The sequence below is a fragment of the Talpa europaea genome (assembly GCF_964194135.1).
Source record: "Talpa europaea genome assembly, chromosome: 7".
Lineage (NCBI taxonomy): Eukaryota > Metazoa > Chordata > Mammalia > Eulipotyphla > Talpidae > Talpa > Talpa europaea.
The window spans coordinates 126,764,271-126,777,687 of record NC_140074.1 but is presented as its reverse complement, the minus strand read 5'-3'; the positions used below and the strand labels follow the sequence as shown (position 1 = coordinate 126,777,687).

General features: G+C 47.8%; 1 protein-coding gene across 2 annotated transcripts in view; it reads left to right on the top strand.

Annotated features, from left to right (window-relative positions):
• The window catches only part of PRKCA (protein kinase C alpha), a gene marked incomplete at both ends in the record, with an annotated part of 329,542 nt that overhangs the window by 261,504 nt on the left and 54,621 nt on the right, over positions 1-13,417 (top strand). The window contains one exon of one of the 2 annotated variants that reach the window (XM_084238932.1): positions 9,232-9,255. The exons of the other annotated variant lie outside the window; for it this stretch is intronic. Within the exon in view, the coding sequence (XP_084095058.1) occupies positions 9,232-9,255 (24 nt within the window). The remainder of the gene's footprint in view (positions 1-9,231; positions 9,256-13,417) is intronic. 2 annotated transcript variants of the gene reach the window in all.

Sequence of the window (13,417 nt, the reverse complement as noted above, 5' to 3'; positions counted from 1 at the left end):
CACCTTTGTGGGGGCGAATCCTTCTAGAGAGCCTTTCGGGACCTGAGTTGCCAGCATTACTCAGATCTGTCCCAGACAAGGGAGAGCCTGAGGAGCTCAAAAGAACCTTCCTGAATTTCCTGCCACAGCGTAGGTCACTGGCAGTCGGCGGGTCCATGCCTGGAACACCTTTGCGGGAGGGATAACTTTGGGGCCTCACCCGTTTGGCTCTTGGTAATGTCTGAGACTCAGCGTTGCTGGTGGAGAAACTTGACCCACTTTTTATGCTTCATTTCCATGGCTTCCTGGTGAGTAACCTTCCTGTTTTTCTGGGCAGCGAGTCCAGCTTTTTATAAAGGTCAAAGTTCCAAACTCAAAAAAAAAAAACAGAAATAAATCAGGCCAGAGGGATGGAGGCCAGGGCAGCCTTTCTCCCCGGAGGCCAGGGACAGGCCTACCCCTGCCAGCCTGCCCTGCTCCCCAGCCCTGTGCAGTGGGGCGGTGGCATTCGAGGGGAGAGCCAAGGGGGCTGTGCCGGCCGAATTCCCTGCTCCCAGTACCTGTGGGAGCTACATCTTGGCTTTTTGTTTAAACATCCTGGGGCTTGTATTTCATAGATTTTGCTAAAGTCACATTTGCTCATGTGCTTAGGGCATTTGTAAAACACATTTCAAGGGACTAGCAGAAGCTGCTACATGACAGTGTCAGGGAGATACTGCAAATTTTATGGCTAGGGTGGTGATGCCTTTCAAAGGGAGCACTCCCGTCTGGTTGTAGGCGGGGCTCCTGCAGATCACGTGTCATGTTGAGGCCTGGAAATATGTCAGCCACACTGTAGCCCCAGCTCTTGGCTGCTGGGAGGCAGCGAGCCAGGGCAGAGAGGCCATGTCTGCATTTGAGCAGTCCGGGGTCATGGCCTGCGCTCCCAGACAGGGGGCCAGTCAGATCAGGGCCTTCAGCCCCACCCCATTTCTTCCTCTGGGTCCCCTCCCAGGGTCTGCGGTTCCTCCTCATTTTCTTCTCCCCCCGCATAAGTGCCCTTCTGACTTGCCCACCTTCCTCTTCACCTTTTCACCCACCTTTCATTCCTTAATCCTTTCCCACCCTCTGGTAACAGTTTGATTCAGATGAGCACACTCTTTTAATTTAAAGTTTAGTGGTGAATTGTGACTGGATGAAATGCAAGACGATGGTCTGTTTGATGATGAGGTGTTGCTCGCCAGGGTGGCACAACATCAGGCCTAGGAGGTTATCCTTGCGTGTCCAGCTGTGTGCATCCATGTTCTCTAGAAGGTGGTAACTCAGGGTGGCTGGCGAAGCCTTCCACAGAAATCAAACGTCGTTCCGCCTGATGAAAGAGAAATGAGCATTGTAGCTGTGCCGCCACATTAGCATCCATCTGATAATTAGATGCAAAACATTTCAAATGCCCTGTGGATCCTAGAATCTTAGCCAACAGAACCACGAGGGGTGAGGCCCTTAGGAACCCAGGAAAATCCCAGGAGGGCTGGGAATGACCTTACTGTGCAAAGCACGTCCCGCTAGAGCTGTTCATCCGTCTAAAAACAAAACAAACCCTGACCTTGACCACGATGTTCATGGACCATGCATCTGCAGGCCACTGACCGCGTGTTTGTCTTTAAATAAAGTACACGCAGTGCCTGATTCACATACATAAATTATGTATCTGTGCAATAATAACATTCCAGTAATGAATGAAGCAAATAGTCCCTCCCTTCCGTGAAGCTGATGTCCCGTACCTGCAGGTGGGCCCTGCTTCATCTTTTTGGGGGTGAAGCGTATTGAGAAAGCATATTGAGACATGACCGCGGTCTGTCTCTGTGCTGGCTGGCGATTCTCCAGACCTTCCCAGGACTGCTATTCCTCCGCTCCTGGGCCTCGGTTCCCCATGGCCAAGGTCAGGGAAGGGGGTCTGTCTTCATTAGAGGTGGTCCGAGGATAGTTGAATGCCCTTCCGGCAAATTTTCTGTGAAAACATGCATAATCAATGTTTCAGGCTTTGCAGCCTCTGTAGCAATGCCTCAGCTCTGCCTCTGCAGTAGGAAAGCAGCCAGAGGTAGTGTGAACAAATGGACGTGACTGTGAAAGTAATTTACAAAAACAGGTGGCAGCCCAGACTGGCCCCATGGACTCCAGAATCAAATCCTGGTTCTGCCATTTATTAACCAAGCACCCTCCTCCCTGCACCTGTGTTTCCCTGGGAATCAGCAGTAGTTACTGAGGAGTGTTTCAAAGAGTGAATTAAGTTGTCAAAAGAAAAGCCCTAATGGCACACTTATTTTGCATACTAACAGTGTTACCTCTCCATCATCGTCATCATCGTCATGTTTCAGTGCAGAAAGTGGGTTTTGGAGGGGACTTTTTTGAACCTTCTGGAGCTTCCCTAAAAAGCATGAATTTCTGTGCTGAAATCACACTCTTAAGATGGGCGTGTTCTGCATCCTGCTGTCCAGTCACGTAGTGAAATAGAGGCCTATCGGTGAGAACTTCACCACCATTTATAACATTGATTTTTATTTTATTTTTTAAAGATTTGTTTGTTTTTATACAAGAGCTGGGGGACAGGCCAGAGGTGCAGGAGGGTAAGAGGATTCACCAGAGACAGAGCGGGGAGTAGAACAGGCAGACGACAGAAATACACTGCTGAGGAGAGCTGCGGGCGCGACAGGAGAGGTCTGCCATGCCATGTGGGACTCTCCTTGGCCAGCCAGGAATCGAACTGGCACTGCTAAGGCTGCCGACAGCTTCACAGTGCTACACTCAACCCACTGCACCACCAGGGAGGCCCTGTAACATTGATTTTAAAGGGAAATGTATCCTCGTTTACACCTAGGGGGATTTCTGGAACACAGTGTTTCTGATAACTGGGAACTCTGTAACGGCACTGGATCAGGTTATCTCTGGACAGAACAGGGCTGGGGCCTATGGGGTGGCTGACCCGTCTCGTTCAGTGGCTTGGTTTAGGTTCCTCTCAAAGACTCAGAAGGGGGCACATCTGCAAAAAGTCTGCTCCAAGCTCTGCCAAGAATGAGCGAGCACAGCCTAGCTGTAAGGATAACCAGCTAATGACTCATAAGAGCAACAGCAGAAGCAGCACCATGGGTTTAGTGCCGGGTCCATGATAGTCCAGTGTTTCTACTGGTGTCACGTTGCTGTTTTGATCGTTCATGAAACCCGGGATCTGGATCATTTGCACCTTGAGCTATGCCTGGGAGTTATGCATGACAGTCAGTTTTCCAGTTGTAAGAAAAGGAGTCTGTCTGCTGACCACATCTTTCCTCCTGTGAAACTGTTCCAGGGGCGTTTCTTGTCATCAGCCACTGCCTTGCTAGAGGGCTTGGGCATCTTGGGGTTGTGTTTATCTTTTACCAGTCACTTGATTCTTCCCCTGAGTCATTTGAGCCACCACGTCTAACACCAGAGCTGGGGTTGTCCTAGAATCAAGAACACAGAAAAGTGTTGAGGGGAGGAGGCAAGATGAGGCTGTTAGATGTGACTGATTCTGGTTCTGGGTCCACCACTTCCTCCCCAGGTTTCATTCCCTCCTCTACCAAACCCCCCCTCCTCTGATGCTCAGCTTCTCTCCTAAGACAGGGCCCCTCTTCCCTGGGGATTTATTAAACAACATCTTCCCCAATCCTGCGGCATATAGAGAAGTGAAGTCAAAGGGCCCCAGCCCTGAACCAGACTCTCCTCAGCCAACGGTCCCTGAATATGACTCAGGAATCGAGGGAAATCATTTCTCCTGCGCATTACGTACGGCAGCACTCCGCAGGATAAAACCCAAGCTCCCTCCTTTCACTCCAGTATCACAATTACTACTTCTGGCTCGTACTTTGTCGATTTTTCATCTACAACTGGACTTGAAATGAACTCATTTCTCCCGGTGGGATTGCTTGTCTCCTCCGCTTGTTGTTAACAGCTGTAGGGGATTCTGATATTAAAAAGTCAAACAGCTTTCCCTAAATGAGGCTACATCATTCTGTCCTCCCTGACAGTCAAGGCTCTTGATCAGTTTCATCATTTGTTTTAGATCATTAAAAAGGTAGAACAAGATAAGCTAAAAGCTCCCGGGCCTTTTTTACTCTTTTTCCTTTAACTGTCACTTTCGCCACCCACTGTTACACCACTCCTGGGTGAGTTCAAATCTAATATTTAAAAAAAAAAAAAATGGGACAGCAAAATAGACACATCCATAGCAGAATTAAGACAGCTAGGAGGCAGCCTGCGTTGGGCTGGAAAGTTCTGCCATCTGAGAATAATGCAAAGTAATGTCTCATTAGAAAGCTGGCAGATGATGTCATCAGTAACTGTGGAAGTATCAGGATTCAGGAAAACAAGGTGAGTGCATTTCAGTGGCAGTGCCTCTTGAAAAGTGTATTCATTCTCTAGGGGGAGAGACTTTGAAATTTTATAAGGAGATAAATTTATGCTGAATGTGAAATGCAGCTCTTAGGATATAGTCTGGATCACCACCTCCCATCCCAGCCCCTTCTGGGAAGCTGATGGGGGACCCTGGGGGAGCAGCAGCGTTAATTCATGTCCGGGCCAGTGAGTGGCCACAGGCAGCTTCTGGGATGAGCACTTAAACCACTTTCCTTTGAGAAATGTATTTGCCTCATGCTTAAGAGCCCTGGGGTCTAGTCCTGCCTTGTCCCAATTGTCTGAACTTGGGCAAGTCACTCAGTGTCTCAGTATCTGGAAAGAAGATGCAATTTGGAGTCAATAGTCATGGTTTCTCATGCCAGCTCTTCCCTTACTAGCTGGTGACCTGGAATAAGACTCTTAAATTCTCTGCTCTTTAGTTTCCTTGTTTATGAAATGGGAATAATAATAGTAGCTGCTGCTTAGGATGGCTGTGAGGTTCATTCAGCTCATTCATGTATTTAGCTTGTACCTGGCGTACTAATGTAATATGTACAATGTTAGCTATGATTTTTTTCCCTTTGTAGCATAGCTGATTAAGTGAAATAGATGGTTCTCACTCAAATTATGTGTATAAAAACACAGCGTTGAGACAATATATGTATTAGAGATGCTTCTGAGAGGCAGGAGTGCTGCAGAACCCAATTTTGAGTTTTAGAAGTTTTGTCTGGGAACTGTAACTCTGAATAGACCGGTGACCCAAGGGTCACCCCTTTCTAGAACCTGAAACGTAACTTAGATTCTCTGGTCTTAATGACATCTTAGCAGACAGGCTTCCCAGTCTGCCTCTGCTTCAACTCAGTTTGAAGAAAAGCATTGCACACAGAAAGCATTGCAAGGTGGTTTGCACTTGACTTCTTACCTGATTGGGAGCCTTGCTCCACCTGAAGGGCCTTACCAGCTGATTGCTGACACCACCCTCAACTTGACTAATGCCTGCCCTTACGCCACCTGCACTCTGCCCCTGAACTTCACCTTGACCGCCTCCTAGTAATTCTCACTCTCCCCCATCAGAGAACGCCATCACCCTTTGCAACTGACTTCACACCCAGCCTTTTCTTCAGATGGTGAGAAATTCTACCCAGTGGATAGGTCAGTCCAGAGGATCCGAGGCTGTCCATCTCTTGTGGTTACGCTGTCAGGAAATAACCACGAAATCCTAAATTCCAGCAAGTTAATAGCTACATTTCCCCTTTCCTTGAACATCTTCTAGAACTAAACTGTCCAGTCCATTAGCCACTGACCACAGTGTCTATTGAGTGCTTAAATTGTGGCCATTTTGAATTGGAATATGCTGTGAGTTAGAAAACATACCAGATTTGAAAGCTTCAGTTAAAAGAAAAAAACTTTAAAATAACTTAAGGATAATCGTTATGTTGAATGTATAGGGAAATAATATTTTGGCTATATTGGGCTAAATATATATTTAATAAATCTAGTATGTGTTAAATACTTTCATAACTTACACTAGTATTAAACACAATGTTGTTGAAATTAATTTTACCTGTTTCTTTTTTTTTAAATGGGGTTATTAGAAAATTTGAAATACAAATGTGGTTGCCATTGTGTTTCTATTGCACAGGTTCAGACCAAACCATCCCTACAGATGAAGAAAAGTAGTGTATTATGGGGCAGGGACTGAAGGCAAAGCCCATGGCTTACTAATATATCTTTCCTGGCTTATTAAGTCATTTGTTTATAAGAGACAGGGAACCCCTTAGGATTCTGGGTCTGTAACTAAGCCCAGATAATTTTTTTGGGCATGGCCAATTAACTATATCAGTGACAAGGATGTAATGAACCTGGGATAATATTTGAGTTATCTCATATTTTAACAATCATATTCCCGGTGATAGTTTCAGAGTTAAAACTATTGAGACTTTCTGGTTGGTTGGAGAGCAGCGAGCAGAGGGTAGGAGTGAAGACTCAGAGGATTCATTCTTCCTTTTGGATACAAAGTTGTTTTACTTCTCAAACTAATGTGTCTCATCCCAGAGCTAAGAACCCATGACTTCCATTATTTTAGCAGATATTTTGGAAGCGGGTGACATTTACCTCTCACGGCTAAAATACTTTATTTGAAAGACTTGTTGAATAAATCCTACAGGATGCCCGCTTGTTAGACTCTGAAGCTGGGTTAGCCAGTAGCTCTGTGAAAATCACATAGGACGTCCCTGCCCTCACAGCCATCTGTATTTGTGACCATTCAGCAGCGCATCAGGATCTAAACCGAAACCAAAAGAAGCTAAATGATATGATCATGGTCCATGGGGTTGATAATACCCGAAGTCCCACCCTGGAGACTCTGCAGATGCGTTCAGTTCACTTATTGATCTGTTTCATTTATTCCGGGAAGAGATTTTAAGATTATGCCCGATATTGATCAATAAGTTAATACAATCCAGTTACTCTTACAATGAAGGTATTTAAATCAATGTGGCTGAGACTTTTGCTAGGTTATAGGTAGAAGGAGAAAGCATGCATTTTCCTGTTTGTTGTTGAAATTAGATTTTCCAAAAGTCTTCCATTGTCTTTGAAAACTTTAATTCAAACTGCCCCTCCAGAAGGAGGGAAATAGCTCATTGGAGACCCTCAGATAAATTGAGGCTATTTGTTGATTTGCTCAGAGCTGCCACTGTTACTATGGAAACCAGAATCCTTCCAGATGACCTTTCGGACACAAAACAGAAAATCTCTGTGCCCCGACATGGATTCAGCTTTTTGCCTGGCCCCTGCGTAGCTTACTTAATTGCTTTCTAAACTGTGTGATGTGAAGGGGCAAAAAAAAAATCTATAAAACGTACCTCAGTAGAAACAGATGTTTTACTCTGTGATTCAGCTGTGTCTTAGAAACAAAATCTTAAACTGCAGTGGGGCAAGGGTTAGTGCTGGAAATCATTTTCAAGCGTTCACTAGATCACTGTCAGCAGAGGTTAACAGTGCCGCATCACTGAGCCAACCCAGACGTAGCCCCCGATAGCAGCTGGCACAGAATTTTTGATTAGTCTATAGGGAAAGGCAAATGCATTTCTATTATGGCATTGGTTGTGTGCTTTTAGTTTCATTTTTCTTATGGAAACGATTTTGTTGGGAAACCATAGGAAAAAAATACTTGTGCATTCCAATTGTCTCTCCTGAATTCCTGGAATGACATATAAGGCCTGGTATTTGTAGCTACAGTGGCTTCCTTATGGATGCTGCTTTTTGAAGAAAAGGACAAGCCTAACACTAAGTGTTCAAAGCAGGACTCCAGGCCCTGGTACACACAAGGTAGCAGCAGCCACCAAGGGCTACAAGTTGTGTCAGTTTCTTCTCATGGATGAGGTCTCTCTGCTCTCTAAGGGTGTTTGAGTCTAAGAATCTCTGCCCAGTGGCTACAGAAGGTTGTGAAGGGCACAGCACTGGCAAGGAAGTGTCTCTGCCAGAGGGTTGTGGCCTCCCTGTTGAAGCAGGTGACCTGCTGTAAATGGAAGTTGGGGGTAGGGCTCCCTAAAACCAGGGCATGTAGCTCCAAGGCTTCTCTGTTGATCTGGACCCCTCTAGAGAGAGGCATTGGAGCAAAGATTGGGCAACTCTATCAGAAATGTGTGGGAGAATTGCTGGATTAAATTTCCTCCGAGGTTCTTTCCAACACCAAGATTCCAAGAAGGATATTTTTCTTACTATTGTTAATTCCCTTTAATCTCGACATGGATGAAGATCTTTAGCCTAAAATAGAGCTTTGGGAATGAAAAGGCCTGCTTTGTCAACAATTATAAAATGGATTACAGATTAAAGGACTATAATTATAAAAGTAATAGGAGATAGTCTGTCCACACCTGTACAAAGGGATAGAAGTCAAGGTTAGACCAGTGTCCTGTGTTCCTGGACAAAGCCTTTCAGGTACAAGGTCTAATCTGCCTCTCTGATCTCCTCTCTGCCCAGGATCAGGGAGAATGTGATCCTCTCAGGCTCTGGAATTTGGACTCAGAAAACCAATCTCTCTCAAATTCCTTCCCAGAAGTTGACTCACACTCTGTATGAACTTGTAGGGTTGATCACATTACTCCTTGCAAAGAATTCTCTGTTGAAACAGTTTCAACTCATTTTTCTCATATTAGTACTGGAGAAAGTCAAGTTATCCGGACAGGAGGGTTTTTTAGAGAAACCTCGAGAGTTGAAAAGCACATCTGCAGAACAAAGCTGATTGCCTAGCATCCGGGCAATGAGAACTGGGCTCCCCAAATCCCCAGCCAGTTTAGATTTAGCAGTAATCTTGGGCACCTCAAGAAACTAAAAAGTCCTCTGAATCATTGGTGGAGGGGGGAATCTGGTTATAAATAATTTTAATGATAAATGGGTTTTGGTTTTAATCTCGTGTCTTGAGCAACAGCAGGCTATGTACAAAACGATCAGGTAACTAAGCTGTGCACTGCCTACGATGCTCATTCCTCCATCATACAGATTGGCCCAAATCAAAGGATACCCACAAGAATAAAGTACAGCTCTTTGATCAGATACTGTACCTGACCCCTAAATACCACCAGGAGGAAGATAGGTGCATCTTGGCTCCTTGGTTTGACACCAGCCCTTCCCCAGTTCAGACCACATGAGAGACTTGGTTCCAGGCAGTCCCAGATTCGCCCTCTCTCCCTGACCCTCTGGTTGTGTCTGGGGCAACTGTCTCTCCCCGTGCTTTGTCTGCATTGCAAAGGGAACCTATGGCCTGTTGTTCTTGATCTTTATTTTGCTGGCGGTACTAATTGTTTTCCTAACTGTCTAGCATTTCCCCTACTAATCTAGCAGTTTTTCTCCTATTTTTTGCAGAGATGTCATGTCCGCTACTTAAAGGCAGTGGTTCCTCCACCCTGGTTTTTGGCTCCCAAGCCTGAGCCCCCGCCAGCCATGCTCTCCCCTCTTAAGGATGCATTGGATGTTCGGGCAGCTTGAACCTCATGCCCATTTGTGTCTTAGCCTGGGGATACCCTCCATGTGGCCATGGCCCCCCAGTGAGGAAAAATGCTCCTGTATCCATGACCCAAGTGTATACCACTCCTCCTTACTCTTCGGATTAGGTTCATTTAAAATTTCACCCTGGAAATGTTGAACTCTCCTAGCAAAGATAAAAGAGAAGTTCCGGTCTATTTTGCAAGCATCAGATGAACAGAAAGAGTGCATCTTTACCATAACACAGTTTCCTTTCTGTGAATATACCTTGCTAAGCACATATTAAGACTCATTTTCAATTCTCGAGGCATCCCTCGACACTAGCATGGCATCAGGGTAGGGCACTTACACTGCACGTGCGTGTGTATGGAGGATGTGGTGTAACACGCCACGGGCTGAAATCGAATTGTTCTGACCCTCTTAATGCCTGGCTTAATACTACTCACCGTATTTCATTCTTTCTCATGTTTTAATTTCTCCCCCAGCGCACTTAGCTGTCGTAGCCTAGTCAGCCGTTCTATCCCCAAACTCTCCAGTGGACTCTTGCAACTTGCATGCAAATTATTTCCAGATGCGGGTCTACTGCTGTCATTTCTGACACCACCGTGCTCTTGGGGGAGCTGGTTAGGACCATGGACCCGCGGTGCTTGCAGTGTCTTGCCTTTTCAAATCAGCCCTAGGTGGCAGAGCATCTTCACAGCGGGACCAACTAACAACGTAAACACTCAAATGCTTGGGTGGAGAACTTACAAGGGGACAACCCCACCTCCTGCCCGAAGTTAGAATCAACATGTGCTTTTTAAAACACTGTACTGGAGACATCTCATAAAATTTTTCAAGTTTCTAACACTGCAGCTGTGTCCCCCAAAAGCATCATAAGAGATCAGTGACCCAGAATCATTGGAAGTGGGGAAGGGAAAAAATATCCTTTGAGGCTCCCCAAGTCCTGCAGAGCGTGGTGACTGTCAAGGTGGAAACTGCCCTCCTCTCTTGTTTGTTTTGCAAGCCCCGTGACACGGTGCCGTGTGCTGCTTCGGAGGAGCCTCAGATGTCCATCGCACTTGAATATATTTTCCCTCTGAGAAAAAGCATCCTGCAGCCTCAGAGTGAGCAGACGCCTCTGGCCACCCCAGGCCACGCAGACATTGCAGCTTAAGAGCAGACAAATCACTATCCTCATGGCCCAGGTCTCGGGGGAGCCCTCCCTCGTTATGTGGGCCCTCAGATCTTAGTTGTGACCCAAACGGTATCTTCCCTTGTGGCGTGGACGCCTGGCAGCGTGGCTCTGTCATTGTTAGGGTGCTGGGAACTATTGTTCCAGGGAGACGTAATCATATGTGCATGTCGCAAAATGGAGGAAAAGCTGGGAGGAAATTCAGATGTGGCTGGAAAGGGAAATAAAGGGAGAGAAGAGGGGAGAAAGGGTTAGGGCACAGCCCTCGCCTCTGCTGGCAGGCAAGCTGTGGCAGGGATGGTCCCCTCCCTGCCTGGCAGCCTCACCCTCCACTGCAGGGAAGCCTCAGGGTGTGGTGGTTCCCGCCCCAGCCCCACCACCTGCTCCTGTGGCCTTGGCCACTTGACTCCTCTTACCTCAGTTTCCCCATCTCTGTCAGGGTGCTGAAGTACCAGCAGCCCCCGGGCAGTCGGGGCTAAGATCTGAGCCAGCAGATCTAAGAAGTGCTTGGACAGCGCCCGCCTGCTCTGGGAGAGTTTCACTGTCCTCCGCCTCCTCCCGGCTTCCCACCAGCTGCCATGAGTCAGGGCGCTTCCCCAACAGAACCGTCACCTGCTCCCCAGGACACTTTGCTCCCCTTCTGAGCACCGGGATGGGGCACCCACGTGTGCTTGACAAAGAGCCCATCAGAGAGGAAACGTGTCCCCCCAGGCCTCCAACCCCCATGCAGAGAAGTGGAGTCACCCTCACGTGAGATCCTCCCTTAAGCGGAGGGAGTTTGTCTACAAGCAGCGCCCAGAGGTGCCAGGAGCCCCTGTCCAGCAGGCTTGTATGGGTCCCACATGTGATGTCGTCGTGCCTTTTGTTGGGGTCTTAGGGCCAGACACTCAGATGGTGCCGCCTGAGCAAGAAGGGGCCGGCGTGTTAGGAATTCCCCTGGGCTGGCAGTGGGCACGGGACCCCACACCTCCTTACAGAGCAGCGCTTCACCTGTGGCTGCCTCGGTGGACACCTGTAGCTGAATTAATTGAAATCTTTCTGGCTCCTCCCCAGCCTGACACAACACCCCCATCCACTTCCGAGACCTGCTGTCTCCTCCGGGAGGGAGACCCCAGGCTGGGTGACGGGCGAGGGAAGCCGTCCATCTCCAGCAGATGCCCTGGCCCTCGAGGCTCCTTTTGGCCCTGGCTGATCCCCATGTGCTGTGTCCCAGCGCTACATGTCCCAAGCACAGCATCCCCAGCTGCAGACCTCGAGGCAGGCAGGAAAAGCACCCCGACCTCTGGATCCCACCCTGTCTCATCCTCATGCACCCTCCCCCAAAGCTCTTCCTCAAAGCCCCCTCCTGCCCAACCACATTCCACACAGATGCTGGTGCATGGCTCTGCCACGTCCCTTGGTGGAGGCTGGGAAGCTCCCCCTCTCACTTGTAAACCTCTTTCCTGTGCCTTTGCTTCATCTGGGCCCCTCTCTGCCCACTTTCTTGAGGGAGATGCTCTCCTTTGAGGCTCCACTCCCCACTGTGGGGTGGGAGGGCTCCCCATGCAGGACGAAGCTGGGCGTTCTAGACCATTCCACAGGTGAAGAAGCTGAGCCTCGAGAACCATCCCTGGTATTCCAGGCACATCTGGAGGCCTTGATTCCCAGGCTCTTCACAATTTTCAGCCATTTAACAACCCCCCCCCCCTTAAGCTTCTCTGTGAGCCGACTGCTGCAGGGGTCCAAGAACAGCCCAGAAGAGCGCAGCTGCCACCAGCCTGGAAGCAGGTGTCCCATAGAGCTGTAATTAGGTCCCTGGAATTTAAAAACTGGTGCAGTTCAAAAACGCTTGGGGAGACTAGGATGAAATCAACGATTATGGAAATCTTGTGCTAAATTTAATTGCAGCCAGGCCCGCTTTCGAAACGCATGCTACTGTCAATTAGACATTTTGTAAAAAATTTAGACTGAGTCATTGAGCAAACGGATCCCGCGTTTGGGGCACAGGGCCTTTTGTGTGGGCTTTACCTACGTGTGGATGCAGCTCAGAGCCTCTCGGGCTAGGTGCCCCAGGGGCACCCCTTTCCCGCAGCAGCTGCACAGCCAGGCAGGCAAGTGCCTGCAACATTCCCCAGGGATCTGAGCTTTATTGCCAGTTAGGACTTGGCTGATTTTTTTTTATTATTATTGACTTCAGGAGCTGCCATTGTGTAATCATTTAACTTGAATTGAATTTCCTCAGGAGTAGCTTTTTCCTTGAATTCTTCTCCCTCGTGACTGTCATCATTTCTCATTATTTCCTAGATTGTTCTGTTTCTGCCTTTGCAATCAACACAGTGACTCTGTCAGGTCACTGCAGGGCCCTGAAGCCCTCACTGCCTCTCTCTCCCCACTTCTCACATCTGTGACCTGCCAAGTCAAGGTCCTGTGGTGAATTTGGGGAGGGATCCAGGGGACACAGACGTCCCGAGCCCGGTGCCATTATCTGTCGAGTGGAGACTGCAAAGCACACTTCTGGCATCAGTCTACATTCTGTTGGCATTTTGCAAAGGCCAAGCTCTTGCTTTAGAGATTTGAGTCATTTACTATACAGGTGTAGCCCAGAAATACTGTTGTGTCTCACACATGCCCTTTTGCAGCATTTATAGGAATTTTAACGTTGTCGATCAGACTTTGTGAACTCTGGGTCTCTATCTGCCAAGAGCCAGTCAAAATGCAATCCTTCCAGAACATAAAGACCACAAGAGGGCAGTCAAGATTTACAAATAAAAGATTCCAGGAACACCTCCACAGAGAAGATAGCAAGGAAGTGTGGGCGTGTCTTACTTGTGATGGATGTGAAGACGGGGTAACCACTTGCTGCTCTCAGGCGCTCCTTGAATCATGGGCCCTGAGAAAGCAGGTTATCAGGGA